The 15,169-nt window shown below is 47.4% G+C and overlaps 1 protein-coding gene across 1 annotated transcript; it reads left to right on the top strand.

Moving 5' to 3' along the window:
- Positions 1 to 8,903: 8,903 nt before the first annotated feature.
- On the top strand, positions 8,904 to 15,143 carry YARS2 (tyrosyl-tRNA synthetase 2). Its single transcript, XM_044281082.1, has 5 exons — positions 8,904 to 9,859; positions 10,804 to 10,971; positions 14,200 to 14,355; positions 14,627 to 14,797; positions 14,983 to 15,143. The coding sequence occupies exons 1-5, from the start codon at positions 9,120 to 9,122 to the stop codon at positions 15,140 to 15,142; spliced, it is 1,395 nt and encodes a 464-aa protein (XP_044137017.1). The 5' UTR covers positions 8,904 to 9,119; the 3' UTR covers position 15,143.
- Positions 15,144 to 15,169: the final 26 nt, after the last annotated feature.

Raw genomic sequence — 15,169 nt, 5'->3', positions numbered from 1 at the left:
AATGACATTTTTCACTTTCAGCTGTGAAATTTTGCAAAAAAAACGACATCCATATATAAATTTTTCGCTAAATTTATAGTTCTACATGTCTTTGATAAAAAAAAAATGTTTGGGCAAAAAAAAAATGGTTTGGGTAAAAGTTATAGCATTTACAAACTATGGTAGAAAAATTTGAATTTCCGCTTTTTGAAACGGCTCTGATTTTCTGAGCACCTGTCATGTTTCCTGAGGTTCTACAATGCCCAGACAGTAGAAAACCCCCACAAATGACCCCATTTCGGAAAGTAGACACCCTAAGGTATTCGCTGATGGGCATAGTGAGTTCATAGAACTTTTTATTTTTTGTCACAAGTTAGCGGAAAATGATGATGATTTTTATTTATTTTCTTACAAAGTCTCATATTGCACTAACTTGCGACAAAAAATAAAAAATTCTAGGAACTCACCATGCCCCTCACAGAATACCTTGGGGTGTCTTCTTTCCAAAATGGGGTCACTTGTGGGGTAGTTATACTGCCCTGGCAATTTAGGGGCCCAAATGTGTGAGAAGAACTTTGCAATCAAAATGTGTAAGAAATGACCGGTGAAATCCGAAAGGTGCACTTTGGAATATGTGCCCCTTTGCCCACCTTGGCAGCAAAAAAGTGTCACACATGTGGTATCGCCGTACTCAGGAGAAGTTGGGGAATGTGTTTTGGGGTGTCATTTTACATATACCCATGCTGGGTGAGAGAAATATCTTGGCAAAAGACAACTTTTCCCATTTTTTTATACAAAGTTGGCATTTGACCAAGATATTTTTCTCACCCAGCATGGGTATATGTAAAATGACACCCCAAAACACATTCCCCAACTTCTCCTGAGTACGGCGATACCACATGTGTGACACTTTATTGCAGCCTAGGTGGGCCAAGGGGCACATATTCCAAAGTGCACCTTTCGGGTTTCGCCGGTCATTTTTTACACATTTTGATTGCAAGGTACTTCTCACACATTTGGGCCCCTAAATTGCCAGGGCAGTATAACTACGCCACAAGTGACCCCATTTTGGAAAGAAGACACCCCAAGGTATTCCGTGAGGGGCACTGCGAGTTCCTAGAATTTTTTATTTTTTGTCACAAGTTAGCGGAAAATGATGATTTTTTTTTTTTCTCTTTTTTCCTTACAAAGTCTCATATTCCACTAACTTGCGACAAAAAATAAAAAATTCTAGGAACTCGCCATGCCCCTCACAGAATACCTTGGGGTGTCTTCTTTCCAAAATGGGGTCACTTGTGGGGTAGTTATACTGCCCTGGCAATTTAGGGGCCCATATGTGTGAGAAGTACTTTGCAATCAAAATGTGTAAAAAATGGCCTGCAAAATCCGAAAGGTGCACTTTGGAATATGTGCCCCTTTGCCCACCTTGGCAGCAAAAAAGTGTGACACATCTGGTATCGCCGTACTCAGGAGAAGTTGGGGAATGTGTTTTGGGGTGTCATTTTACATATACCCATGCTGGGTGAGAGAAATATCTTGGCAAAAGACAACTTTTCCCATTTTTTTATACAAAGTTGGCATTTGACCAAGATATTTATCTCACCCAGCATGGGTATATGTAAAATGACACCCCAAAACACATTCCCCAACTTCTTCTGAGTACGGCGATACCAGATGTGTCACACTTTTTTGCAGCCTAGATGCGCAAAGGTGCCCAAATTCCTTTTAGGAGGGCATTTTTAGACATTTGGATCCCAGACTTCTTCTCACGCTTTAGGGCCCCTAGCCAGGGCAGTATAAATACCCCACATGTGACCCCACTTTGGAAAGAAGACACCCCAAGGTATCCAATGAGGGGCCTGGCAAGTTCATAGAATTTTTTTTTTTTTCGCATAAGTTAGCGGAAATTGATTTTTTTTTTGTTTTTTCTCACAAAGTCTCACTTTCCGCTAACTTAGGACAAAAATTTAAATCTTTCATGGACTCAATATGCCCCTCAGCAAATACCTTGGGGTGTCTTCTTTCCAAAATGGGGTCAGTTGTGGGGTGTTTGTACTGCCCTGGCATTTGAGGGTCTCCGCAATCATTACATGTATGGCCAGCATTAGGAGTTTCTGCTATTCTCCTTATATTGAGCATACAGGTAATGAGATTTTTTTTTCCGTTCAGCCTCTGGGCTGAAAGAAAAAAATGAACGGCACAGATTTCTTCATTCGCATCGATCAATGTGGATGAAAAAATCTCTGCCAAAAAAAAAAAATGGAGGGGAAAGGCGTCTGCCAGGACATAGGAGCTCCGCCCTACATCCATACCCACTTAGCTCGTATGCCCTGGCAAACCAGATTTCTCCATTCGCATCAATCGATGTGGATGAATAAATCATTGCCGGGATTTTTTTTTTTTATATATATATATATATATATATATATATACAAAGTGTTTGCCAAAGCATAGGAACGCCGCCTGCTCCTCAGCTCGTATGCCCTGGCAAACCAGATTTCTCCATTCGCATCAATCGATGTGGATGAATAAATCATTGCCGGGATTTTTTTTTTATATATATATATATATATATATATATATATATATATATACAAAGTGTTTGCCAAAGCATAGGAACGCCGCATCCTCCTCAGCTCGTATGCCTCGGCAAACGTATCTGTCACTGCAGAGGAGAAAATCCTGTCTTGCAGCGCCGCATACACCGACTTGCGTGTAATCTGACAGCAGCGCAATGCTTCTGTCAGAATGCACATCGGTGCTGCAGCTGGTCAATCGGTTGGTCCACCTGGAAGGTAAAAAAAGAAAAAAAAGAAAAAACCAGGCCACAACGCAATAATTTTATTAACTTTGGAACAGAACATGTAACTTTAACTTTTGGAACTAAACATTAACCTGTTTGCTTACCTGTTTTTTTTTTTTGTTTTTTTTACCTTTATAGAACAAACCTCTCCTTCCCCATGGGTCAATGTGCAAAGCGCAAATCGCCCAAAGATGTGGCGAAGTGCGTTATGCACTTTGTCCTATGTGAAAGGAGACGTTTGCAGCAGCAGTGAGTGAATGGGCCCTAATAGCCCTGTGTGCCTGTCCTGGTGAGATGATCCCTATGCTAATAGTGTACCTGTGAGTGGTACTTCCGGAAACACTCTCCAAAGCATAGGGCAGGGTGGTCCGGACAGTCAGGACAGAAATAGCGGGTGTCACGCCTTATTCCACTCCTGCTACAGACACAACATCTTTTTCGGGGTGACTGTTGGGTTGAGGTACCAGGAACGACATTGGGGAAATGTCGCTCGTGTAGACGGCAAACTACACTGGTGGTTGGGGCCACGGAACCTCCTGGATACAGGAGGTTCTCGAGGATCTCTTCCTGAAATTTGAGGAAGGATCCAGTTCTCCCAGCCTTACTGTAGAGAACAAAACTATTGTACAGAGCCAATTGAATTAAATATACAGACACCTTCTTATACCAGCGTCTGGTGCGTCGGGAAACTAAATACGGAGACAACATCTGGTCATTGAAGTCGACCCCTCCCATGTGGAGGTTATAGTCGTGGACTGAGAGGGGCTTTTCAATGACACGGGTTGCTCGCTCAATTTGTATTGTCGTGTCTGCGTGAATGGAGGAGAGCATGTAAACGTCACACTTGTCTCTCCATTTCACCGCGAGCAGTTCTTCGTTACACAGTGCGGCCCTCTGCCCCCTTGCAAGACGGGTGGTAACGAGCCGTTGGGGGAAGCCCGCGCGACTAGTTCGCGCGGTACCACAGGCGCCAATCCGTTCTAGAAACAAATGCCTAAAGAGGGCCACACTTGTGTAAAAATTGTCCACATAAAGATGGTACCCCTTGCCGAATAAGGGTGACACCAAGTCCCAAACTGTCTTCCCACTGCTCCCCAGGTAGTCAGGGCAACCGACCGGCTCCAGGGTCTGATCTTTTCCCTCATAGACCCGAAATTTGTGGGTATAGCCTGTGGCCCTTTCACAGAGCTTATACAATTTGACCCCATACCGGGCGCGCTTGCTTGGGATGTATTGTTTGAAGCCAAGGCGCCCGGTAAAATGTATCAGGGACTCGTCTATGCAGATGTTTTGCTCTGGGGTATAAATATCTGCAAATTTCTGGTTGAAATGGTCTATGAGGGGCCGAATTTTGTGGAGCCGGTCAAAAGCAGGGTGGCCCCTGGGACGGGAGGCGGTGTTGTCACTAAAGTGCAGGAACCGCAGGATGGCCTCAAAACGTGCCCTGGACATGGCAGCAGAGAACATGGGCATGTGATGAATCGGGTTCGTGGACCAATATGACCGCAATTCATGCTTTTTTGTCAGGCCCATGTTGAGGAGGAGGCCCAGAAAAGTTTTAAGTTCGGAAACTTGGACTGGTTTCCACCGGAAAGGCTGGGCATAAAAGCTTCCCGGGTTAGCGGTGATAAATTGTGTGGCATACCTGTTTGTTTCGGCCACAACTATGTCTAAAAGCTCCGCAGTCAAGAACAGCTCAAAAAATCCCAGGGCCGAACCGATCTGAGCCGTCTCAACCCGAACTCCAGACTGGGCAGTGAAAGGGAAAACTACAGGTGCGGCTGAAGTTGGGGACTGCCAATCAGGGTTTGCCAGCACCTCTGGGATTCTAGGGGCTCTACGGGCACGTCTTTGCGGTGGCTGCGACGGGGTCACTACTGCACAGTGCCACCGTACCAGCTTCAACTGCCCTTCTGGTGCTCGCTACTTCACCAGGTTGTACGGCAGTGCTGGTACTAGGTCCAGGGAGGGCTGGGCTGCTGGTGTATGCCTCACCACGTAATCCGACAGCACCAGCCCCACTCTGCTGCTCTTGAAGCGGATCCTGCGCAACCTGCGGTCTAGCGACACGGGGCCGGGTACGCCTGGTGGTATCAGGGACCTCAGCCTCCTCGTCCGAACTTTGGGTCAGAGAGCCACTGCTTTCTACAGGTTCGTATTCTGACCCGCTGGATTCATCAGATGAGGGTTCCCACTCCTCATCCGACTGGGTCAGAAGCCTGTAGGCCTCTTCAGAGGAATACCCCCTGTTAGACATGTGGGCAACTAAATTTAGGGGTATTCCCTGAGACTACCCAAGAAAAAAAAAGCAAGCCTGTCTTACAAAGGGGAGGCTAGCGAAGTACCGGAGGCCGCTGCGGTTGATAAAAAATATCAAAACTGATTTTTTTATCGCCGCAGCGCGTGTAAAGTGAATGTGCAGTGATCAAAAAAAAATTTGTGTGGGCGACCGATCAGGCCTGATCGGGCAAACACTGCGTTTTGGGTGGAGGGCGAACTAAAGTGACACTAATACAATTATAGATCTGACCGTGATCAGTTTTGATCACTTCCAGATACTATAAAAGTACAAATGCTGATTAGCGATACGCTAATCAGCGAATAACGGACTGCGGTGCGGTGGGCTGCTAACTGATCGCTAACTACCTAACCAAGGGACCTAAACTATACCTAAAACCTAACGGTCAATAACAGTGAAAAAAAAAAGTGACAGTTTGCACTGATCACTTTTTTCTTTTCACTTGTGATTGACAGGGGTGATCAAAGGGGTGATCAAAGGGTTAATTGGGGTTCAGGGGGGTGATCAGGGGCTATAGTGTAGTGTTTGGTGTACTCACTGTGAAGCCTGCTCCTCTGCTGGATCCAACCGACGAAAAGAACCAGCAGAGGAGCAGGCAGCCATATAACAGATCATATTTACTAATATGATCTGCTATCTGGCACTTTGATTGGATTTTTTAAAAATCAGCAACCTGCCAGCCACGATCATTGGCTGGCAGGTTGCTGACGAAATACTGCTGTGCGAAATGCCGGCGCGAACTGCGCATGCGCGCGCGCATATTCGCGTCATCTCGCGTCTCGCGAGATGACGCGTATATGCGTGACTGTGCGCAGTGCTGCCACCTCCGGAACGCACATGTGCGTTAGGCGGTCCGGAGGTGGTTAAACAGCTGATCGGCGGGGGTCCCGAGTGTCAGACCCCCGCCGATCAGAAGCTGATGATCTATCCAGAGGATAGATCATCAGTTTAAACAAAGTGCAGAACCCCTTTAAGGGGACGCAATGCTTTAATTCCTTTACCCTTAGTATAATTGGGGGTCCTTAACTGAGAGGGTGAACTCCGGCATCCATGCGATGCATTAAAAAAAAAAGCTCTTTTATTGTAAAATCATAAAAACAGCAAACGAACCACTGACTCGTTTCTGGCCTGACGTGGCCTTTATTCATAGCAAATGTTATACAGAGGAAAGACACAAAATATAGGATCCAGGAGGTGGGAGGAGACCAGGTCAGTAATCACTGTTGCTAGGATCAATGAGCCCTAAGGGTACCCCTGCTATTCTGAGTAACTCTTATCATACTCTAGCACTAGGCTAGGGCTATATGGCGACGTGTCGTGCAACATTTGATGTAACATTTGTCTATGGTGTCGCAATGCAACATACTTTGGCACGACTGTCCGTTTTTTGCAACTGTTGCGTTGCAGTACGTCGCATGTTGCATTGCAACACCAGTGAAATACAAGAAACGTTGCATGACTTGCTGTAGCTCAACACATGTCGCTGTGTAAATGCTACGGTTTGGGTCCGGATTCTCCACTTGTCTGCCAGAACAGTCATGCCAGAGGTGTGAATGTAGCCTTAGGCCTTGTCCACATTTTCGTTTTTCACTGACATGTGCTGTCTGCATTTTCTGCGAACAGCGCACATACCCATTGATTTAAAGGGAACCTGTCACCAGTTTTATGGTGTCCTAACTAAGGGCAACATAAATAAGTGACTGATTCTCTTTCTTTAATTGACCCAGCCAATCTGCCAACATCTTGTATTGAAAAGCTCCAGCTGATAATGATGAGTCCTGAATATTCATGAGCTCCTGACTCTCCCCGCCCACCTGCTGCTGATTGACAGTTATTTTCCATATGAATCAGCAGCAGGTGGGCAGGGGAGTGGCTATAGCTCTGAATTAAATAAACACTGGACTCATTGACATCACGCTGGACTCAAATAAGCTCATTAGCATGCGGCATCTTTGTGTGTATATTATGAGGTCACCATCTGTCACACCAGTAAGTGAATACATCTAAGGTACTTTTTAGTAGTTAATGATTATAATCTAACTAATTATATACAATCAAAATATCCACATGACAGGTTCCCTTTAAATGTGTCTGTTCACATTTCAGTATTTTTTTACTGACAAAAAATCACGGAGACATGCACTACTTTGATCCGTGATGTGGACCAAGCACGCCCATTGAAGTCTATGGGTCTGTGAAAATCACGGACACGACATGGATGGCATCCTCGGTGCGTCTGTTTTTCACTGAAGACTTTGGAAATTCATTTTCAGCTGAGCAACGTCAGTGAATTACAGATGACACACGGATGGTAAAAATGGACACACGGACCATCCACGGACATCTTCTCAGATGAAACACATACGCTTTTTTTCACGGACATGTCACTGACACGGAAATGTGGACTAGGCCTTAGCCTTTCAGGCCAGCAGGTGGCAGCACTGAACTGTAATATACCTACTTCTGTATAGGATAATGGAGAAAGTTTTACCCTATACAAGTTGTAAGCTGATGATTGCATGTTGGGGTCCTAATAAAAAGTAAAAAAAAAGTCAACATCAACATCATGGGCATCGCCGCATGCGAAAACGCCCTGTACTATAAAAAAAATATATATATATCCTATACGGTAAATGGCGGAATGGAAAAAAAAAAAAATTACCAATTCTGTTTTCTCATGACTTTACCTCCCCAAAATTCTTTTATGAAAAGTGAACAAAAAAAACATACACACCCCAAAATTGAATTATCAAAAACTAAAGATCATCCCCCAAAAAATGAGCCTGCATAAGTAAAAAAGTTATGGAAGTCAGAAAATGGAGAAGGAGAACAGAGCTGGGGAGAGTTGTGGCTGGAGGACTCCGGGTTTCCTGGGGTCCGTCCACCACCAGGCGCAGCTCCCCGACTCTCCCATTGAAGTAAATGGGAGCGCACCGCACATGCGTGGCCACCGCTCCCATTCATTTCTATGGGGCCAATGGAAATAGCCGAGCCAGCACTCAGCTATTTTTGGCGGCTCCATAGAAATGAATGGAGGGCGGCTGCGCATGCGCAGTGCACCCTCCTCAACTTTCTCTGCTCCGTTCTCCTCGTATTTGCGGGTTCCAGCGATATGCCCCCATTGTCTAAGATGGGGATACCCCTTTAAATGCCTCCTCTGGAGAGACGATCCGTCCCCATGACTCCCTCCTGGCATGAGACGGCATCTGTCAGAGTTCCCTTTCATCATTAAGCAGAAACGTTAGGAGAGATTATTGTGGTAAACCTTTTACCATAACGGATGCATGACAGTATTATGTAGGCCAGGGGCATAACTACCATAGCGGCAGACCATGCGACTGCTATAGGGCCCAGGGCAAGAGGGGGCCCAGTCTTAGTTGGATCATCTCCTCTTCTACTGGAGATGAAAACTTGGTCAGGACTCTTCCCTCTAAAGGAACAACTTTTAGCAAATGAGGCAGTGGAAAAATGGCCCAAGAGTCATTGAAAGGGGTTTAGGCAGAACCCCTTCTGTCCTGTGTGGGGGCCCTGGTTAGATCCGTTCTATGGGGCCCATACTTCTCTATGTACGCCACTGATGTACAGTAATATTATGGCAGTCATTTGCCTTGTCCCCATTAGTGCACCACAAGTGAATGCTTGCTGCAGCCCCCACTAGGGGGAGCTTGCTTCATTTGCCCTGTATAGACAGTGTATTTTGTGAGCTCCCCCTAGTGGCTACTGCAGGAAGCCAGAGTTCCATGCCAATGCACTGGCACGATGGTTTATGGTGGGCAGTCTGCTTGCATTGGTTATATGGGACACTTTATTAGGGTGTACCGGGAGGAGAAGACAAAGTGGATGCATCTGAGGAAATATATAGAATACTTTACTAACTTTCAAGGTAGCGGGATCTGAGGATATATTGGCAAGAAGAGAACAGGTTTTGAGGCTTTTTGTTGTTGTTACTGTGCCTTTAAATGTTGCAGCTCCCTCCTGACACTGCCATCTCTAGGAGTCAGCTGGCTCGTATCCCAGCAGCCACCGCGTTCAGACAAAATGGCGGCGCCCATGATACACGCTCTCCGGTCAATCTCCCGGTTATACCGGCCTCTCAACCGCTGCCTATCCAGCTCGATCGAACCGTTAGTGTCCGGGGCACGCCGGGGTCTCTTTAAGGACGTGTTCCCGGCTGAGACCGCCAGGCTCCAGCTCTCGGAGCTCCTGTCCTCCGGCCCCCAGACCGTATACTGCGGCTTCGACCCCACGGCGGACTCGCTGCATGTGGGGAATCTTCTGGCCGTGCTGGGTCTCCTGCATTTCCACCGGGCGGGGCACCACGTGATCGCCGTGGTCGGAGGGGCCACTGCTCAGATTGGGGATCCCAGCGGGCGTAACCAGGAGCGGGAGCCGCTGAGCCCGGAGCGGGTGGAGGAGAACGTGCTCGGGATCCGGGACTCGCTGCACCGGATCTTCGCTAACCATGAGGCGCTGGCCAGCGGGGGGCGGCCCGGGGGACGGGTGACGGTGCTGGACAATGCCGCCTGGTACCGGCAGCGCTCGGCCGTGGAGTTCCTGGCATCAGTGGGCAGACACTTCAGGATGGGCACCCTGCTGAGCAGACACAGCGTGCAGAGCCGCCTCAGCTCCCCAGAGGGCATGAGCCTGACCGAGTTCACCTACCAGGTCTTCCAGGCCTATGACTTCTACTACCTGAACCAGAAGCATGGCTGCAAGATCCAGCTGGGGGGCACCGACCAACTGGGCAACCTCATGTCCGGCCACGACTTCATTCAGAGGTAGGTAGTGTGTAGTTCCCAACCTGGCATGGGAGCCCAAGGGCTGGGACCGGGTGTCTAGGCAGCTGCCCATATACCGAGATGCCCATCATAGGTCTGGCGCCTCCAGCAATCCGCTGTTAACCCCTTCCTTTGAGAGGGCGCCCAGTGAAATCAGCTGCTTGTCACATAATATATGGTCGTACGGTGCCCCCCGTCATATGCTGTTAACCCCTACCTTTCAGAGGGCACCCAGTGATATCTGCTGCTCACCACATAATATATGGTTGTACGGTTCCCCCCAATTATGTGATGTTAACCCCTTCCTATAAGAGGGCACCCAGTGATATCTGCTGCTCACCACATAATACATAGTCGCACCCAGTCCACGGTGAGAATCCTCAACTCCTTTATGGCACGGGGTTGTCCTGAGTAGAGAACAGTGCATTGTGGGGTCTCAGTGGCACCTTAAAGGGGTATTACCATCAAAGGGCACTGAAGTGAATTTAAGAGCAAGCCCCTTGTGCGCAGCCATGCCTCCATTCACCGCTACGGGACTTCCCCTGAATGGGATATTTTCGTAAATCCCATAGCAGTGAATGGAGAGGACGCTGCATATACACGGTGCACTTCATTTACTTCGGGGCCCTTTTCTTGAGATGGGAGCGGATCATAAGGGTGGGACCTCCTCCTACCAGACATTAAAGGCATGTTCTAGCGATATGCCCCAGATGAAACAACCCATATTCAAAGATAATACCGCTATTAGTGCACAAATTTGCTCGACCATAGTAGTAAACCGTATAGGGCTGCGCTGGCTGGCAGATGGCTCCTGACTGATCCTGTGACTGAGCTGGAGGCATTGGACAGGCCAGTTCTCTGATTTCTGAGAAGCCACTGCCAGAACATGTTGGGAGTTGTACATTTGATAAGTGACCGCTGGCCTCTGGCTTGTTTTTGCACAGAACAACAGGAGAAGACGTGTTCGGGATCTTGCTGCCACTCATTACAAGCACCACCGGCGACAAGCTGGGGAAATCAGCCGGGAATGCTGTGTGGCTGAACAGGGACCGGACGTCGCCGTTTGAATTTTACCAATACTTTGTACGGCAGCAAGACAGCAACGTAGAGAGGTAATGTAAGCTGTATTTACTGCCAGGAGAAGTGCCCGTGCCCATCCCTCTGAGCCAAAATGCCACGATCAGGACGGGTCCTTATGGCTAGTGCTACCAAACACTCCTTATACTTGAGCTTATTCAGAGTGCAATACAAGTGCACTTCCCGCCAAGTGATACTTGGGTGCCTACTGTATCACCTGTGCCGATCTCAGGCCTAGTGGCCCTGGGGCACCTACAACACCCCCCCCCCCCAACCTGTGACCTGTGAACATCGGGGGTTAACTTGAAATGGAGAATTCACACAGCAGATTTGTTGCCGAAATTTTTGCTACTCTCCCATACATCTATCCTGTGGATAGATCATCAGCATCTGATCGGCGGGGGTACGACACCCAGGACCCCTGCTGATCAGCTGTTTGAGAAGGAAGCGGCGCTGGCAGTAGTGCCGCAGCCTTCTCACCGTTTACCGCAGGCCCAGTGACGTCACAACTAGTATCACTGGCCTGGGCGGGGCTAAGGTCCATTCAAGTGAACAGAGCTTAGCCCCACCCAGGCCAGTGATACTAGTCGTGACGTCACTGGGCCTGCCAGAGGATAGATCATCAGTTTAAGAAAACTGCAGAACCCCTTTACGCTACTTTCACACTAGCGTTCTGCTGTCCGCTTGTGAGCTCCGTTTAAAGGAGCTCACGAGCAGAGCAGAACGCTTCCGTCCAGCCCTGATGCAGTCTGAATGGATGCGGATCCGCTCAGACTGCATCAGTCTGGCGGCGTTCAGCCTCCGCACGGCCAGGCGGACAGCTGAACGCTGCTTGCAGCGTTCAGCTGTCCGTCTGGCCGTGCGGATCCGTCCAGACTTACAATGTAAGTCAATGGGAACGGATCCGCTTGAAGATGACACCATATGGCTCAATCTTCAAGCGGATCCGTCCCCCATTGACTTTACATTGAAAGTCTGAACGGATCCGCTCAGGCTACTTTCACACTTAGAAATTTTTCTAAGTTATTAATGCAGACGGATCCGCTCTAAACGGAGCCTCCGTCTGCATTAATATGATCGGATCCGTTCAGAACGGATCCGATCAAACGCAGGTGTGAAAGTAGCCTTAAATGTGCTGGGAGAAATCCATGTTCTTTTCACCTAAACAACTCCATTCAGTTGAATGAAACTTTTTTTTATTTTATTTGCTGTTCCAGAATTCGCTCTTAGGGCCTGTTCGCACTGCAGATTTTGACTTTATAATACTGTGACCCTCTTGTGGTTTAGCCCTATGAAATGGAGCTAAACCATGAGCTCCAGGTTCCAGTGGCATTTGTCTTTACACCGCTCCACGAGGGACATGTCCATTCTTGGTGCACTCTTAGGTCGAAGTTTTGGCATGGAATCCACACCAGAATTCCAGGCGTGGAACGGACACTGTGTGAACAGACCCTTAGGCCTCTTTAAAATAGTCCTCATTTGTAAGCCAAAACCATGAGAGGAACCGGCAGAGAAAAGTATAATGGAAAGATTTGCACTTCTTCCATGTTCTGGTTTTGGTTTCCAAATACTGCAGAATACGGACTGTGTGAAAGTGGCCTTTAGGGTTTGTCCACATGTAGAGGATACACTGTGGATCTGCTTGCAGGACCAGCAAGGTGGATGAGCTTTTAGGAAAAGAATCTGCAGCATAAACCGACCTGCGGTGAAGATTACTGTGGATTTATTTCTGCATCAAATCCACTGTTTAAAGGAAATCCATAGAGGCAAATGTACTGAAATCATGTGTATTCAACCCGGAACATGGGGTTGATTTTCCATCTGTCGCCGTGATGCTGAATCCAGATAGATGTCAATGGGGAACATGTGAAACCGAGATTGACATCTGCAATGTACACAGCATGTGGATGGCCTTTCTACAGATTGCATCCACTTTGCCGCTTCCGTAATCTGATACAGATTTTCCGTTTGCAAATCCGAATGGAGAATCTACAGCAATCCCCTTATGTATGGAAGAGCCCAAAATCTGCAGCATGTCAGTTTAAGGCCTCCTGCACACAAACGTTTTTTTTTTCTTCAGTTTACGGGTCGTTTTTTGCGTTCTGTATAAGGTCCATATATGGAACCATTAATTTCAATGGTTCTGAAAAAAAAAAAGTAATGTACTCCGTATGCATCTCGTTTAAAGATGGAACATGTCCTATTATTGCCCGCAAATCACGTTTCGTGGCTCCATTCAAGTCAATGGGTCCGCAAAAAAAGAAACACATACGGAAATGCATCCGTATGTCTTCTGTATCCGTTCCATCGGATCTGTCACCATTGACATATTATTTCCCGTTTCTATGACCAGACACAAAACCGCAGCTTGCAGTATTTGTGTCCGGTCAGAAAACGGAATGCTGACGTAACAGAAGACATCCTGAAAGGATCTCTTTCCATTCAGAATGCATGAGGACTAAACGGAAACATTTTCTTTCCCCAGTATTGAGATCCTCTGCCGGATCTCAACAGCGCAAGCGTGAAAGTAGCCCAAGCTGTGGATTTCCATTGCAGGTTTCACACTTTCCAATGCACAGGATGCAATCTGCGGCAAATGCACATGTAACCGCGCAGATCTAGTGCGGCTTTTGCTGTAGAAGTTTAGCCCGTGTGGCATTACCAGAAGGCTGGAATCGCACATTTCTCAAAAGCCAAAAAGAGTGGTAAACATTAAGAAAGGACTTGTACTTCCACAAAAAAAATAATCTATAAAAAAAAAAATCTAAAACTGCATGTATGATTTCAGCCTAATCATGTTGTATACACAAGCCATTTGTTCTGTTAGTGCTCATGTCACTGCCTCCCATTGCACTACTGCCTGCAGTTTACTGCATACTTTGCTGCAGAGCATAATGCCAAGTGTAATTGTTTAATTGCCCAACCTGATTCTCCCAGAATGCATTGCTTCAGTATGGATGGTCTATAACAGGGATGCCCTCCAGCTGTTGGGAAACTACCACTTCCAACATGCCCTAATAGCTGTAGGCTGTCAAGCATGCTGGGAGTTGTAGTTTTGAAACAGCTGGAGGGCCGCAGGTTGGGCATCCCTGGTCTATAATATGGACTGTAACTCAAGATGACAGCAGAGCAAACATCAGGTGTGAACAGAGCCTTAGTATATAGATGTGAAATCCTAAATACTGTATGGATGGATAGTAACATGTAAAGAGAGAGAAGCCTCTGAACCTTATGTTACCCTTTTTTTCTTTTTCCCCATAAAGGTTCCTAAAACTTTTCACTTTCCTCCCCCTCCCGGAGATTGAGCACATCATGGAGCAACACGCCAAGGAGCCTGAGAAACGGATACCCCAGAAGAGACTGGCAGCAGAGGTCACAAAGCTCGTCCACGGCAAGGAAGGACTGGAGTCTGCAAAGAGGTAAGGTGCTAGCCTGATCTGTGGATCCTACCCTCCTATAAGGAGGCATTATCCTTTCCATGCCATGTTCTATTACTCTTCTGCAGTGACCTGCAAACTGGCATAAAGCATGGCCTTACAGCCTGAAGGGCCACAGGTTGCAGATCACTGAGAGAGGTATACCATGTGTTTGGGGAAGGTGACACCGTTTTACAGAGGATGCAGGGTACCAGGACTCTGGGGGAAAGCAGAGTTGTTGTTTTTGGCTGTAATGTGTGTCCTTCTCCACTAGGTGCACTCAGGCCCTGTATCATAGCAGCATTGATGCCCTGGCTGCCATGTCTGATCAGGAGCTACAGGAACTCTTCCAGGAAGCCCCTTTCACTGAACTATTTCTGGAACCTGGCACTAGGGTGCTTGACGCCTGTTTGAAAGCATCTGCCATCCCAGAGGGTGCTCGTGGGTAGGTATTTCAGTCACTACATGTCAAACAGACTATTCCCCCTATTCGCATTATTTTGTAAGGCTGCAAAGGAACCAAAGCCAAGCCCCCCTGCTCCCTATCATGGACGATAGAAAGCTGGGTGACAACTTCTATTGGATTTCTAATGGTTGAGACGACACTAAATGTTGACTTTTGCCTTTCAGCTTTGACATATTAAGCAATGGGGGAGTAAGCTTCAACCACATAAGAGTTACAAACCCGGACGAGGTCCTCGTAGTCGGCCAGCACATCCTCAGCAATGGACTTTCCCTCATCAAGGTTGGAAAGAAGAACTTCTACATTGTGAAGTGGCTGCACCTGTGAGGACGGCCACCCGACTCTCGATGGTCA

Source organism: Bufo gargarizans, chromosome 2, assembly GCF_014858855.1.
Source record: "Bufo gargarizans isolate SCDJY-AF-19 chromosome 2, ASM1485885v1, whole genome shotgun sequence".
Taxonomy (NCBI): domain Eukaryota; kingdom Metazoa; phylum Chordata; class Amphibia; order Anura; family Bufonidae; genus Bufo; species Bufo gargarizans.
The sequence above is the reverse complement of the archived record's forward strand: the minus strand, read 5'-3'. Positions and strand labels throughout refer to the sequence as shown.

Coding starts and splice junctions, on each gene's coding strand:
- YARS2 (XM_044281082.1), top strand. CDS start 9,120: ATGGCGGCGCCCATGATACACGCTCTCCGGTCAATCTCCCGGTTATAC. Junction 9,860..10,803: donor GGCCACGACTTCATTCAGAG/GTAGGTAGTGTG, acceptor GTTTTTGCACAG/AACAACAGGAGAAGACGTGT. Junction 14,356..14,626: donor GGACTGGAGTCTGCAAAGAG/GTAAGGTGCTAG, acceptor CTTCTCCACTAG/GTGCACTCAGGCCCTGTATC.